The following is a 16084-nucleotide window of genomic DNA, read 5'->3' as shown; positions in this document are numbered from 1 at the left end:
CCTCCTGTAGAATCTGAAAGTAGACACAAAAGCACGCACACAAACTCCATCATATTTCCAGTGATGTTTCTGACTGATGTGCCAAAGAGGGACAACACGGGAACAAAAACGTGGCTTACCTCGCCGGAGCCTCGGAGCACTGCTGAAGGTTCGGCTCCGCCTGCTTTTAAAAGGCTGAGAGCTGCAGTGTGACCTCCCATTAATTGGCGGATCCTGTCTAATTAAATGTGCAGTGATCTCACAGGCTGTAGGGAGGGTCCTCCAGTCCAGACTGCAGGTCCAGACAGCATGATTCGCCACAAACAGCTGGAAGGACATCAAAACACGTGTGTCGGACTTTACACACTTCCGAGCAAAAGAAGAAGAAAAAAAAGAAAAGTGTCTGAACCCGACTGTTCACAAGTAGGAAATTCTTTTAGCTTCATCCCAGACTTTAAAGCTTCCAAATAAAAGTCACATGGACACTCAAATAGCAGCTGGCTGTTTTCTGTATATGTTCTATATATCTGTTTATTGTGAATCTGATTTCCCCTTACAGCTGCCATCTATTTTAGAATAAAGCACATACGCACTAAAACTATTCTTAGACAATTTACATTTACTACATCTTTGTTTTAGCAATTATTAAATTATAGATCAAGAGTAAAATCATATTAAATCCTCTCTCCCCCTGTTGGCAGCTGAGTTTCTTGTCACTGCCAAAATAAATAAACTCCTATATTCACCATTTGTACTGTTAAATATGAGGTTTACAGGTGTTGAAGGCCAAAAAGCTGCAATGACAGTGCAAGAGAAGGAAAACAGGGTTGATTTAACGCCTCCTGACCTTCAAGTTGGGGACATTACTGTAGCATTTGCAGCGTCTCAGTAAAAACATGTTTATCTTTAGTATTTAAAGAGGCTGTGACTGCGTTTGGCTGTAACTCCCTCCACCCATAATCAACTTATTCTCTACACTCTTCCTGCTCTGCTGCTGTAACTGGAATTTACAGTAATTTATTAAAGTTACTGTAAATTAATTCACAGCAAATTCAATGTATTTGAATTCGTCACATGCTACTTTATTTCTCTGTATTTTCATTAATAGAATGTTTATTGTGTTTTCATGTAAACTGTTGCAGGATTAACATCGTTTAAAATGTACACCTTTACCTGTAAAACACAGATAGAAAGAAACCTACAACAATGTAGCTTTATTTCTTTTTATTTGTTTGTTTGTTTGTTACTTTCTTTGTAAGTGGAACAAACAGCATCCTTCTTAACAGACAAGACATTTTAATAATTTGAGCCTCGTGTGGCTGTTGTGACGGACCGTATCATGCATGTGGTATTTTTCCATCATGTCATGGTTCAGTTAGAGGAAAAGGGCTCATTAGTACGCTCCTGTCAACCCAATAATAACAACAGGATCTGGTTGAAGTGGCCGAGCCGACCAAACAGTCGGGTCTAGCAGACATCACAGGAAACATCAGCAGAAATATTTCTCACTCATATACTGTGAAATGAGATTGATTAAACCCGCTGATCTTAATTTAAGAACAAAAAAACAACAACCCAGTGACAGGAAAAGAAAAGAAGTGCAAGCTGAACATTTTAGAAAGTAGAGTAAGCACGCCCCCGTGTGTCTGTAACCTTCAGTGCAGCTTTGTATAAATGTATAAATGTTGAACTCATGTAGAAACCAACTTAATAATAGTTGGATGCAATGCTCCCTCTAAGCTGCGCGCGTGCGCACTGCGGGCACGGTCTCTGCGCACAGAAAATCTGCGTTGCGCACAAAAAAAAATCTACCTGAATTGAAATTAAAATTAAAACTTTAACAATTCTGTTTTGCAGTGTTAGTCAGTGAGTGACTGGCTGCTCCCGTATGGGATTAGAGCGATGCCACCTTATCCCACAGTCCAAGCCACAGACGGAACAACTGACGGACAAAGTGTGGACTTTATACCAGTTTTTAAACTGTGTTGATCGGCCGCGTAAAACCAGAGTTATGATAAAAATATCTGCAATGTTTGTTTTTCTTCCTGAATACTGTCGTTGTTTATATTTACTGCGGGAAGAAACGGTAAAAACTGCGTTTGATAAGGAAAACGCTCAAAAGCCTGTGAGCAAAAACAAAAACACCCTCCAGCCTTTCCTATTGGTGGAAAAATGTACCATGTGGACCAATCAAAAATGATATGGCAACATGACATTTAGTTGTTTAGGAAGGGGGAAGTTTTAGGAGTGAAGGCGTGTTTGAGATGTGAGAGATTTGCGAAGTTAGCGCAAATCTTGTGTAGTTAGTGTGTAGTTAGTGTGTAGTGTGGTCAGTAGTTTTGTTGTGTGTGTCAGAACAATGAGGCGCCTGCTGAGTGTTACAGGTGTTACAGCAGTGACACATCTGCTGCTGTCAGGCCTGCAGGTATCAGGCTGTTGTTCTCCTTCATCTCATAATGGACAGAAATTATTTTTTGTGACACAAATAATTTGTGTGGCATCAGATTTGATGCAGAACAGCTGATTGTTCTGTAAATAGTTTGAAATGTTTGTTTAAAAAACACCTTGGCTGCATTTTCAGGTAAACTGTTCTGAAGGCAGGACTGTGATGCAGTTTTCTGCCTCGCCACTAGAGGGCGCGGCCGTTTTGTGAGTAATGTTTGACTGGGATGGAAAATGGTGTTCATGAAGGCAGTGTGAATCACAAGTTATGCTCGGGAGCAGTTTATGTGGGTTCAATGAGAGTGTGCGTCCATAAGACTGGTGAGTTACAGGATATTTCTTGTGTAAGAAGGATAGCCTGTATGTTTTCTTGCTCTGGACGTCCTCTGTTTGTACATTTTCTATAAGCTAAGTTATCGCTAAGCTAAGCGGGCTAAGCTAAGCTAAGTTCGCCTAGGCCAAACTGAGTTCAGTTTGAGTTGGGGATTTGTTATGTGTATTTGCCTTCTTTAGTTGGCATCATAAGTGAGTGGGGCACAAGAGTTAAGTGATGGGAAGATGTTTATTTTCTTTGTTGTCAAATATGGTTCAGACTATAAGTAAAAGCCGCCAGCTTAGTATTAGGGCCTATAAGACAAGTATGTGGCTGTAATATGTTATATGGTGATTATTGTTGTCTATAATTTGATTGTAATTTGTGTTCTATTTTCCATTCTGTTTGTAGAACCACACACACACACATACCCACACCCACGCTAAATCTGCCATTAAAGAGCTGAACGATCATCCCCTGTCCTCGTTAATTTCTGGAGGGTCATAGTGGCACTTGACCTGTGCACACCCTGCGATCACCACCGTAGAACTGAACCTCATATCAGAAATCATCATAACAAAATTGGTCCTTCGAGCCGGATAGGTGATTACAGAGTGAAGATGGATTATGACCCCCAGAGAGCAGGTGCACGTCCACGGAGGGCTGTGCGACCACCAGGATGGATGACTCAGTATGAAGGCTACACACTGCCACCCACTGCTACATTGGAGCAACAGCAGACTAGAGAGGGATACGCCAAGATGACGCCCCTCACCCAGACTCCTGGTTCTACTGGAGCTGCAGGACAGACTCCAGTGTCATCCAGCATCCCTCAGGAGTTCATGAACATTGTGCAGCAACTGCAGGAGGACAACAGGCAACTTCAGATGATGGTAGGAGACATGAGGAGGCAGATGGATCGTAATGTCAGCACGTTGGAATCCACCCGCTTACGTTCTGCCCAGCAACCAGGGGGCTACATTTCAGCTGATAACACTTGGGTCTCCACACCTCTAACTACACAGCCTTTTCCCCTGAGACCAGAGCAGCACAATATATCCTACACACAGGATGCAGCTGAAGAATGGCCAGTACCACCACCTCCAGTTTTTCTCCCAAGAAATCATCCTGATCTACCAGAGGTACAGTCTGTTCCACCTCCACCGCTACCAGCCATTGCACAAGAGCTTAGCCAACGCTTACAAGAGCTACAGTTACAGCAACCCTCAGCCACTGAAGCTCCTGAGTTTCAGCCTCGTGCGCCACAGTCCACCCCCTTATCTCAATCACTAGCTGGACCTAGTTTCGACGCGAACATGCTCCCCCCAGAACAAGTGCTGGCTCCCACTACAGCCATAGGTGTAAAGGAGAAGACCTACAGAGGACCATCGCCCTCCATCCCAGAGTTCACGCAGGGTGATCCCAGGCAGTTTGCTAGATTAAGGCTTGCCCTAGACAATATTCTCCCCTTTGATGCAACGGAGAGGTTCAAATATCAGGTCTTATGTGACCACCTTATATTTGAGGAAGCTCTTTTAATTGCTGACTCCTACAGTAACTCACCTCACCCCTACTCTGACACGATGGCCTCGCTCATTAAACATTACGGTCAGCCGCACCAGCTGTCACTGCAGAGGATAGCAGAGCTTATGGATGAGCCCAGCATCCGCCCAGGTGACACAACTGGATTCAGAAGGTTTGCACTGAGAGTCCGTGCTCTGGTCGGCATGTTAGAGCAACTTGGGGAAGATGGACACAGAGCTGCAATGCGGGTCTCATGTTGCTAGACTGACACGAAAGCTACCCCAAGACCTACGTGCTGCTTTCCGCCGCTACCTTTACCCACAGAAAGATGGAATACCATCATTGAGAGACTTTGCAGAGTGGCTGGAGTATGAGCTGGTCATTCAAGAGGGCGGAGATCACACAGAGAAGGTAGAGGAGAGCTCGAGAGACAGGAGCAGCATGAAAAGAGATAAACGAGCCACCAAAAGGACTACCACCGTGCTGCATGGTGCAACACACAACACTGCCCCCCAAAGGTCCTCAGCCACAACCCCTTCCACTTCTGAGGTCCAAGACAAGCACACAGCTTATTGTCCATATTGTAATAACACTCTGCACTTCCTAGATCAATGTGTCAACTTCAAGATGCTGACTAAGGAGCAGAAATCAACTTGGATTAAGTCCAACAATCGCTGCTGGCGTTGTGGGCGGCACCACCAGGCCGCTCAGTGTCGACTTAAAGTGCAGTGTAAGACATGCAGGGGAAAACACCTAGAGGCCCTGCATGAAGTGAATCTCAGACCTGCTGCACCCAATCCACCAATGGAACACGTCGCTGAGCTGGGGAGTAAACCATCTACTGAGGTACTTTATCTAGACCGGCGTGCTGGCTGTAGCCAAGTACTTCTGAAGATAACCAAAGTGCTGCTGCAGAACGGTGAGCACACCCTGGAGACATTCGCCATATTGGATGATGGATCTGAGAGGACGATCCTTCTCCCTGAGGCCACTCAAAGACTGCAGTTACAGGGCACGGCAGAGAGTCTTACTCTACGTACGGTGAGACAAGGATTGAGAACCTTGCATGGCGCATCAGTGACAGTCAAAGTCTCCCCTGCCAGCCAACCATCCAGAACATTCACCATTGAGAGAGCCTTCACAGCAGATGACCTAGGCTTGGCTGAACATTCCTACCCTGTGAAGGCACTTCAACAGAAATATAGACACTTGAGAAGGCTTCCCTTGCAGCCCTTCACAAATGCCCAGCCACTCCTTCTGATCGGCTCTGACTGTCCTCACCTAGTAACGCCCATCAAACCTGTGCGCCTAGGCTTACCTGGAGGACCAGCTGCAGTCAAGACTAGACTTGGTTGGGTACTACAGGGACCAATCCCCTCCCTTAAGCACTCTGCTCAACCACAACAGTGCCTCTTCCTCTCAACTGCCTCTCCTCAATCAGAACTTCATAGTCAAGTAGAGAGGCTTTGGCAACTTGACACTCTCCCATATCGAAGTGAGAAACTAGTGACACGGTCTCGGAGGGAAGAGCAAGCTATGAGGCTTTTGGAGGCAAAGACGACAAGACTGAATGTCGAGGGAGTAAACAGATGTTCAACTCCCCTTCTGCGTGTCAGTGATATGCCTACACTCCGGGTGCCACCTGAAGCAGTACTCCCCAATCTACGTGGCACGGAGAAGCGCCTCAGTCGAGACCCAGAGAAGGCTAAAGCTTATCAAGCGGAGATGGCAAAGTTGATAGCAGCAGGCTATGTCAGAGAAATCAGTGAGGAGGAAATGAGGGCCTCCACAGAATCATGGTTCATCCCCCACCACATGGTGACACACAACGGAAAGAACCGTGTGGTGTTTAATTGCTCATTCACCTATAGGGATCAGAACCTCAACGAGCTGCTTTTACCAGGCCCGATCCTGGGGGCCTCTCTTCTTGGTGTGCTGCTACGCTTCAGAGAACGCTCCATCGCAGTTAGCAGTGATATCAAGGGGATGTTCCACCAGGTGAGACTACTGCCTGAGGACCGGCCACTACTACGTTTCCTCTGGCGCGATCTGCAACGAGACACCCATCCCAAGGTGTATGAATGGCAGGTGCTCCCCTTTGGGACAACATGCTCACCGTGCTGTGCAATTTATGCACTCCAGCGACACGTCCATGACCACAGTGACCAGGGAGATGATGTGCGTGACTCCATTGAGAAGAATTTTTATGTTGACAACTGGTTACAGAGCTTCTCTTCTCCAGATGTGGCCACAGAGGTTGTGGACAAACTACGGTCACTATTATCGGAGGGAGGATTTGAGCTCAGACAGTGGGCCAGCAGCACCCCAGATCTCATCAGCCATCTACCAAAGGAAATAAGATCGGAGAGCAGCGTACAGTGGCTGAATCAAACTGATATGGACCCTCAAGAACCTGCTCTAGGTTTGCGCTGGATTTGCTGCTCTGACACTCTGCACTACAAGTCCATGCAGTTGGAGAGGAATCCTCCTACCATGAGAAACATCTACCGGGTTCTGGCGAGTCAGTATGACCCACTAGGGTTTCTCGTCCCCTTCACAACGAGGGCGAAGGTACTAGTCCAGCAGCTGTGGGACAAAAAGCGTGAGTGGGATGACCCCCTGTTACCAAGTGACCTGCTCTCGGCATGGAACGAATGGGAGGGTGAGCTGCAACATCTGGACGACATTAGTCTACAACGTTGTTATGTAAGCCCAGAGCTGGACAAATCTGACAGTAGGCGTGAGTTGCACATCTTCTGCGATGCATCTCAACAAGCATATGGAAGCGTTGCCTACCTACGGACGGAAGATGCTGCTGGAAAGGTGGAAGTTGCTTTCCTGACTGCCCGCTCTAGGGTGGCCCCTAAACGGCAGATGTCCATGCCACGTCTGGAACTATGTGCAGCCTTGACTGGAGCTCAACTTGCTAGCCTGCTGACCAAAGAGCTCACCCTACCACTATGCAGAGTGGTGTTATGGACAGACTCCACCACTGTCCTAACATGGATCCAGTCAGAGTCCTGTCATTTCAAGGTGTTTGTGGGAACTCGGATAGCTGAAATCCAGGAACTGACAGACAGCCAGTCTTGGCGTTATGTGACAACATATGACAATCCGGCAGATGATCTAACTAGGGGTAAAAGGCTACAAGACCTCACAGTCCAGTCCCGGTGGGCATGTGGGCCCCCGTTTCTGCAGCTACATCGAGACCAGTGGCCAGAGCACCCAGCCACACCATGTACAGACTTTGCTGAGGAGCAGCGTAAACCAATAACTTGCTTAGCTGTGTCTACTGACTCTATCTCCCTGCCTGATGCACAGCAGTTTACCAGTTTTAGCAAGCTTTTGGAAGAAACAGCCAGGTGCCTTCACGGGGCGGCTGGTGACAATCTCACATCAGAGAACTACAAGGAGGCTGAGCTTATTCTGCTGAGAGCTGCTCAGAAAGACAGTTTCCCTGATGAGATCCAGTGCCTGACCACTGGGAAACCAGTTCTCTCATCCAGCCGTCTGTTTTGCCTAGACCCGGAATTTGATAAGTCGCTTCAACTCATAAGAGTAGGTGGTCGTCTCAGACGATGCCATGATTTGGAAGCTGCTGTGATACATCCAGTAGTATTGGACCCTAAACATCCAGTCACCAGACTACTCATCCGACAGGCTGACAGTGATTTGAAACACCCAGGAGCAGAGAGATTGTTTGCAGAGTTGAGAAGGAAATACTGGATTCTTCGCGGCCGTGAAGCCGTAAGAAGCGAACAGCGCTCCTGCCCTGAGTGCCAAAAATGGAGAGCCCAACCTGCCAACCCAAAGATGGCTGACCTTCCCCTTGCACGCCTACGATTACATCAGCCAGCCTTCTTCTCAACAGGCATCGACTGCTTTGGGCCAATGCAGGTGAAAGTTGGTCGGAGAAATGAAAAACGCTGGGGCCTGCTCTTCAAATGCTTGACGACTCGTGCCATTCATATTGAGGTGTTGTCTAGTATCAACACCGACTCATTTCTAATGGCATTAAGAAGATTTGTCTCTCGTCGTGGGAAACCAGCTGAGATACTGTGTGACCAGGGAACAAATTTCCGAGGTGGGGATCGGGAGCTCCAGGAAACTTTCAAAGCCCTGCATCCCTCTTTACAAGGCAAGTTAGCAGAGCAGCAGATCAAGTTTCGATTTAACCCTCCCAGTTCTCCCCACTTTGGAGGATCCTGGGAGCGAGAGATCAGGTCCATAAAGGCAGCTCTGGCCTCCACATTGGGCTCACAGGTTGTAAAAGAGGAAATACTCCAAACAGTGTTGATCGAGATCGAGGGAATACTCAACTCGAAACCTTTGGGGTACGTGTCATCAGACGTGGCTGACCCAGACCCCATTACCCCAAATTTGTTGCTGATGGGGCGGCTAGACCCTTCCCTACCCCAAGTGATATACCACGACTCAGAGCTCATTGGACGACGATCATGGAGGACCTGTCAGGTGTTATCCGATCGCTTCTGGACACAGTTCATACGCCACTACCTGCCTACACTGCAGACACGGTCAAAGTGGCAGAAAGACACTGCTCCGATCCAGCTGGGCACTGTGGTGATGATAGTGGATCCCCATCTTCCCAGAGCATCATGGCCTGTTGGGAAGATCAACAGGGTATTCCCCGGAGCTGATGGTTTGATCCGATCTGCAGAAGTGGACGTAAAGGACCGTACCTACGTACGCCCAGTGAGCCGCCTTATTCGACTACCTGCAGTACCAGAACAAAATGGACAGTAAATGACATTCTGCAAACTTGCGAGGGCAAGTTTGGGGGCGGCTGTTCTGAAGGCAGGACTGTGATGCAGTTTTCTGCCTCGCCACTAGAGGGCGCGGCCGTTTTGTGAGTAATGTTTGACTGGGATGGAAAATGGTGTTCATGAAGGCAGTGTGAATCACAAGTTATGCTCGGGAGCAGTTTATGTGGGTTCAATGAGAGTGTGCGTCCATAAGACTGGTGAGTTACAGGATATTTCTTGTGTAAGAAGGATAGCCTGTATGTTTTCTTGCTCTGGATGTCCTCTGTTTGTACATTTTCTATAAGCTAAGTTATCGCTAAGCTAAGCGGGCTAAGCTAAGCTAAGTTCGCCTAGGCCAAACTGAGTTCAGTTTGAGTTGGGGATTTGTTATGTGTATTTGCCTTCTTTAGTTGGCATCATAAGTGAGTGGGGCACAAGAGTTAAGTGATGGGAAGATGTTTATTTTCTTTGTTGTCAAATATGGTTCAGACTATAAGTAAAAGCCGCCAGCTTAGTATTAGGGCCTATAAGACAAGTATGTGGCTGTAATATGTTATATGGTGATTATTGTTGTCTATAATTTGATTGTAATTTGTGTTCTATTTTCCATTCTGTTTGTAGAACCACACACACACACATACCCACACCCACGCTAAATCTGCCATTAAAGAGCTGAACGATCATCCCCTGTCCTCGTTAATTTCTGGAGGGTCATAGTGGCACTTGACCTGTGCACACCCTGCGATCACCACCGTAGAACTGAACCTCATATCAGAAATCATCATAACAAAACAGCTGCAAAAACTTTGTTGTTTGCAAAACTCAGTTACTTTTTTGAAGAACCCAGATAGCAAGGAGACATTGAACAGATGTTGATTTTCCATCTGAACCATCAGAATCGTCAGGATTGAAATGTCAACACAAAACCAATGTTGAAACAACATTGAAATACTGATGAAACCTGACACTGACATTGAAATAACATTGATTCACTGTTGTTCTGTCATCGTTGATTGTTGATCTATTTATAGTTGACAAGGTGACAACAATCACGTTGAAAAACCATCGATTTATGGTTGAGCGGGAAATTAAAGCTGCTACCATTGGACTATTCCGCAGCACCCCTATCACATTGGTACATCCCTCCAGGTAACCATTGTCTTGTACAGTAGAGCGGGACATTAGATTTACTCTCAGCGGAATTGACCGGAGAAGGCATCAGTTCATGCACTGCACTGGCCTGCACCACGATTAGTATAAGGTAAGAATGAATGACTTTTGTTCTATTCGTTATTTCCACGGTTGCATTTGAATAACAGTAAAACAAAAAACAAAAAAAAACTTGTTAATGTAAAGTTTCGGATAAAATGTGGGAGCCCGAAATTGTGTCTACTTTCATCTTACAATCCGGCAACAAATAAATTGCACTGCAAACAAAGTCTATCAACAAAGAAAACATTTTCGTTTCATACTTTTCCGTTATATTCCCTTACAAAGCTAGCTTTAACGCTTCGAGGGTAGAGCAGGGCGATATGGCCAAAAATATTTATCACGATATATATTTGAAAATTTGCGATAACGATATAACCGACGATATAATTGATGCGAGACAAAATACAACTCCACAACATTACTAGCGCAAAAAGACAACCTATCATTTATTTTCACTTAAACAAGAAGCTGGTTTTTATGTACATTAAAGCTTTATAAAAATGTAACAGTGCAAATGCAAATTCCTTGCTGAAAGTTTAACCAAAAGGCATTTCCAGTAGAAATGGGCTGACATAAGAGGTGCTTTGCAACATTAAACTGTAGTGTGCAGTACGTATTTTTCGGACCATAGGGTGCCCAGGATTATAAGGCACATTACGCGAAACAAAGCAGTCAGATAAATCAAACTTTATTAAACTCATTCTTCTTGCTTCCTCCACTTCTGTACCATTGATTCATTAATGTTGAATTCTCTGGCAGCTGCTCTATTCCCATGTTGTTGCAGTATATGACTAACCTCGTATTGTGGATGGATTATCTCAGTTGTTCTCCTGACTGAAGATTGGTCCTTTTACAGCATCCTGCCATGCGATTGCATTTGTCTCTAACCATGAGGAACCTTAACGTTAACTTTTATAAGTGGAAAAGTGTTAGTGTTCGTCCTCCAGCTTCACTGTTTATGTTATGCTAACATAGCTGTGTCGCTAGCGATCACGTAGCACATTATTATATACCAGCTAGCCCAACTTCAGTAACCCTACAAACGTCACTGCTGTTTAGTTTCCTGTCTTCATTTATGTTGGAAGTGATAGCAGAGCTGTACGTTTGATTTTTTTCAGAAATCTCTCAGTCAGAACATGCAATATCATGCTTAGGTAACTAGCGAAACTAGCGAGCTAACTTCCGCTAGCTTCCTGCTAACTTCTAACTCCGTTAAATGTAATACATTTTGTTTTCATGGATGCCTGGAAGTTAAACTTCAGTTACACCTGGTAAAGCAGCAATGCTGATCGTTTTATTAAAGATGAAGAATACGGAGTTTAGGACCCAGATTACTCCCAGATTTAAGGGCATCTTAGTCCGACGGCCGCTTGCATGTTCTTCAAAAAAAAATGTGCTTTGTCGTGTATCTGACGGACAAACACCAAACCAGTTCCACATCACTGAAGTTGCACCATTTTTACAAACCAATTCTGGTTCATCTGTTTCACTCAACAATCGGCCATGTGCGTATGAAAACAAAGGCACTGCGCATGCGCGTTTTACTCATATTCTATCGCGATATTTCATTTTCCTATCGTTGCCTAACATTATACCGGTATTACCGTGAACGGTATAATATGGCCCAGCCCTATTTGAGGGTTCCTTTGTTCTTGCCGTCGCCTCGGCGCTTGACCCAGACTTTCGCTCTGTAGTTGCTTTTTAGCATAGTACTACAAACAATTGTAAATCTGTGATATATGATTGATAAACGTAAAGGTAACTGTATAAATGTGTTCAATGACTTTGTTACTTTTAATGATTGGTGAGCACCCACTTCGATTCGCACTCAATTCAAACTTTACGTTGCACGCTCACCTAACATGCTTTTGCAGCAGAGTGAAGCTGACCCCCCACCCACTTGAAACGTAAAGGCAAATAGGCGGAGCGGTTAGTGCTACGTTTGTGCAGATTTGTGCAGGTAAAATTAGCGTTTGTGCTGCTACGGTTTCCGAGATATTAAACTTTATTTTATAGGTCATTCAAAGGTCACCATCCCCCCAGACTGCTCCAAAACGGGCCAAAATGGTCTACTTTTTTAGTGCTACGTTTGTGCTGATTTGTGCAGGTAAAATTAGCGTTTGTGCTGCTACAGTATCGGAGATATTAAAAGTTATATTTTTTGCTGATGACATCACCATCCCCCCAGACTGCTCCAAAACAAACCAAAATGGTCTACTTTTTTAGTGCTACGTTTGTGCTGATTTGTGCAGGTAAAATTAGCGTTTGTGCTGCTTCTGTTTTAAAGATATTAATGAAAATGTAAAGGTCAACCAGCCCCCCCACATTACCCAAATCCAACAAAAGTGGTATCAAACGTTTGTGCTACGTTTGTGCTGGTTTGTGCTGCAAAGATTTTCGTTTGTGCTGCTATCATTTTAAAGATATTAATAACAATTTCTAGAGGTCATCAGAGGTCAACCAGCCCCCCCACATTAATTAAATCAAACAAAATGGGTGTCAATCAACTGTGCTACGTTTGTGCTGGTTTGTGCAGGTAAAATTAGCGTTTGTGCTGCTTCTGTTTTAAAGATATTAATGAAAATGTAAAGGTCAAAAGTTCAACCAGCCCCCCCACATTACCCAAATCCAACAAAAGTGGTATCAAACGTTTGTGCTACGTTTGTGCTGCAGAAATTTTTGTTTGTGCCGTTATTATTTTAAAGATATTAACAAAAATTTCTAGAGGTCAACCAGCCCCCCCATATTAATGGAATCAAACAAATGGATGTCAAACGTTTGTGCTGCAAAAATGTTTGTTTGTGCTGCTAGCATTTTAAAATGTTTAATAAAATAACGTCTTGATGCGTGCTTAATCATCCAGGTAAGTAAATCCCAAAAGGTTGATTCTGTTCATCTGGACATTTTCAGTTGGAGAAACGTTTCGTCACTCATCCAAGTGACTTCTTCAGTCTCAGCTGACTGCAGGTTTCCCCAACCATATAAACAGTACATTTGCATAGTGAAGGAAACTAGCGCCACTGAATGAACAATGTGCTGGGGGGTTAATTCCATGATTGTTAGTATGCAAATTCTTATGACCATTGATCAATGACAACTAATCAAAGCCTATTGATCAATGGCCATGAGTACCATTCACAGAAAGTGGGGAATGGCTACAATCACAGCATTGTAGGATGGCGAAAGATGTACCCTTGGGCCCCCCTTCTCGATCTAGAGATGGTCAGCATCCTGACAGCCCGATGGACGAAGCTGTCTCTCAGTCTGCTGGTTCTGCCCCGGAGGCTCTTCAGTATCCTTCCTGATGGCAGCAAACTGAAGACGCTGTTGAAGGGATGAGTGGAGTCACCTGTAATGGAGACGACCTTCCAGATGAGGCAGGTGCAGTAGATCTCCTGGGGAGGGAGGCAAGAGAGGTCCCCACAATGCTCTCGGCTGCTCTCACTACCCGTTGTCATTTTTTCCTGCAGAACCCAATGCAGGAGTCATACCACACAGTGATGCAGCTGGTGAGGATACTCTCAACTGTGCCTCTGTAAAAGGTGCTCATAATGGGGGTTGAATCTCTTGTGCTTCTCAGTTTGCAGAGGAAGTAGAGTCACTGTTGGTCTTCTCCACATTCAGGGACAGGTTGTTGTTGCTGTACCACTCTGGCAGATGGTTAACTTCACCCCTGTAGTAGATCTCGTCGTGGGTCAGCAGAGTGAAGAGAAGGGAGCTCAACACACATCCTTGGGTAGCCCCCGTATTCCGTGTTCTTGGGCTGGAGGTGTTGCTGTTGACCCGTACTGTCTGCTGTCTTCCTGTCAAGAAATCTAGCAGCCCGTTATACAGCAAGGTGCTGATCCCCAGCAGATCCAGTTTGTGAATGAGTTGCTGGGGAATGATGGTGTTGAATGCTGAACTGAAGTCTATGAACAGCACTCTGACATATGAGTCTCTAGTGTTCAGGTGTGTGAGGGCTGAGTGAGGGGCAGTTGAAATTCCATCATCGGTTGAGCGTTTTGACCGGTATGCGAACTGAAATGGATCCAGGTTGGGGGAAAGCAATAATTTGATTTGATGCATGACTAACCGTTCAAAGCACTTAACTTAATAATGATGGAGGTGAGTTTGACAGGACGGTAGTCCTTAAAGCAGGAGATAGATGACTTCTTGGGTTCAGTAATGATGGTGGAGGGATCTCCACACACTGTCTGGGGATTGTGTCACCACGGTCTGTAGAGTGGGCTTGTAGTCTGTGATGGTTTGTATTCCTTGCCACTGCCTCCAAGTATCTCTGCTGTCGCTGAAGCTTTGCTGTAGCTGATGCCACGTGACAGGTTTGCCCTTGCTGTTCTTAGACTCACCTAATTCCCGGCTCTGAAGGCTTGCATTTTTCAACTTTAGGAGCATTTAAACCTGACCTGTGAGCCATGGTTTCTGATTGGCCCAGACAGTGATAGTCCTGGTCTCTGTGACATCATCGATGCATTTTGGGATGTAGGCAGTGACAGTTTCTGTATATTCCTGAAAGTCTGTGGTGTTGTCGTGTGTGGCGGCCTGTGGTGGAAAAGCAGTGCCTCTGAGGACCCTTCTGGCCACACCTGTACCTGCTTACGAACTGGTTTGGTGACTTTGACCAGGGGCCTGTGGGAACCCATGGCACACCTAGATTTCTGCCTGTACTGACCCTTATGCAAAATAGGTGGAATTAAGACAGTTCCAAAAGCAAACACAACTGATCAGTGCTGAGAGTGGTCCTGTTGCTGAGGTTGGGATGATCCTGTAATCTCTTATGAACGACCTCCAACGCTTCTATGACTGGGATGCAAGTGAAGACAGATGTAACATCTCTCTCTCACTGTACATGTACTGTTTATAAAATTAGGGAAACATAACCTGCACAAACAAAATAATTTGCAGGACAAATGTTTGACATCAATTTTGTTCGATTTGAAGAAGGTAGGGGGGGCAACTTCACTCACGGGTGTTTATAAGGTTGGGGAAACCTGCAGTCAGCTGAGACTGAAGAAGTCACTTGGATGAGTGACGAAACGTTTCTCCAACTGAAAATGTCCAGATGAACAGAATCAACCTTTTGGGATTTACTTACCTGGATGATTAAGCACGCATCAAGACGTTATTTTATTAAACATTTTAAAATGCTAGCAGCACAAACAAACATTTTTGCAGCACAAACCAGCACAAACGTTTGACATCCATTTTGTTTGATTCCATTAATATGGGGGGGCTGGTTGACCTCTAGAAATTTTTGTTAATATCTTTAAAATAATAACGGCACAAACAAAAATTTCTGCAGCACAAACCAGCACAAACGTAGCACAAACGTTTGATACCACTTTTGTTGGATTTGGGTAATGTGGGGGGGCTGGTTGACCTTTTGACCTTTACATTTTCATTAATATCTTTAAAACAGAAGCAGCACAAACGCTAATTTTACCTGCACAAACCAGCACAAACGTAGCACAGTTGATTGACACCCATTTTGTTTGATTTAATTAATGTGGGGGGGCTGGTTGACCTCTGATGACCTCTAGAAATTGTTATTAATATCTTTAAAATGATAGCAGCACAAACGAAAATCTTTGCAGCACAAACCAGCACAAACGTAGCACAAACGTTTGATACCACTTTTGTTGGATTTGGGTAATGTGGGGGGGCTGGTTGACCTTTACATTTTCATTAATATCTTTAAAACAGAAGCAGCACAAACGCTAATTTTACCTGCACAAATCAGCACAAACGTAGCACTAAAAAAGTAGACCATTTTGGCCCGTTTTGGAGCAGTCTGGGGGGATGGTGACCTTTGAATGACATATAAAATAAAGTTTAATATCTCGGAAACCGT

The 16084-nt window shown here is 45.0% G+C and overlaps 1 protein-coding gene across 1 annotated transcript; it reads left to right on the top strand.

Moving 5' to 3' along the window:
• The first annotated feature begins 6730 nt into the window (after window positions 1-6730).
• LOC308399531 (uncharacterized protein) lies at window positions 6731-9804 on the top strand. Its single transcript, XM_080886846.1, has 2 exons — window positions 6731-9239; window positions 9643-9804. The coding sequence occupies exon 1, from the start codon at window positions 6752-6754 to the stop codon at window positions 9020-9022; it is 2271 nt and encodes a 756-aa protein (XP_080742972.1). The 5' UTR covers window positions 6731-6751; the 3' UTR covers window positions 9023-9239; window positions 9643-9804.
• Window positions 9805-16084: the final 6280 nt, after the last annotated feature.

This window comes from Rhamphochromis sp. 'chilingali', assembly GCF_963969265.1.
Source record: "Rhamphochromis sp. 'chilingali' genome assembly, chromosome: 7".
NCBI classification, from domain to species: Eukaryota; Metazoa; Chordata; class Actinopteri; order Cichliformes; family Cichlidae; genus Rhamphochromis; species Rhamphochromis sp. 'chilingali'.
This window is presented reverse-complemented; position numbering and strand designations above follow the sequence as displayed.

Excerpts from the sequence above, each read along its gene's own strand:
- LOC308399531 (XM_080886846.1), top strand. The coding sequence starts at position 6,752 with ATGAGAAACATCTACCGGGTTCTGGCGAGTCAGTATGACCCACTAGGG.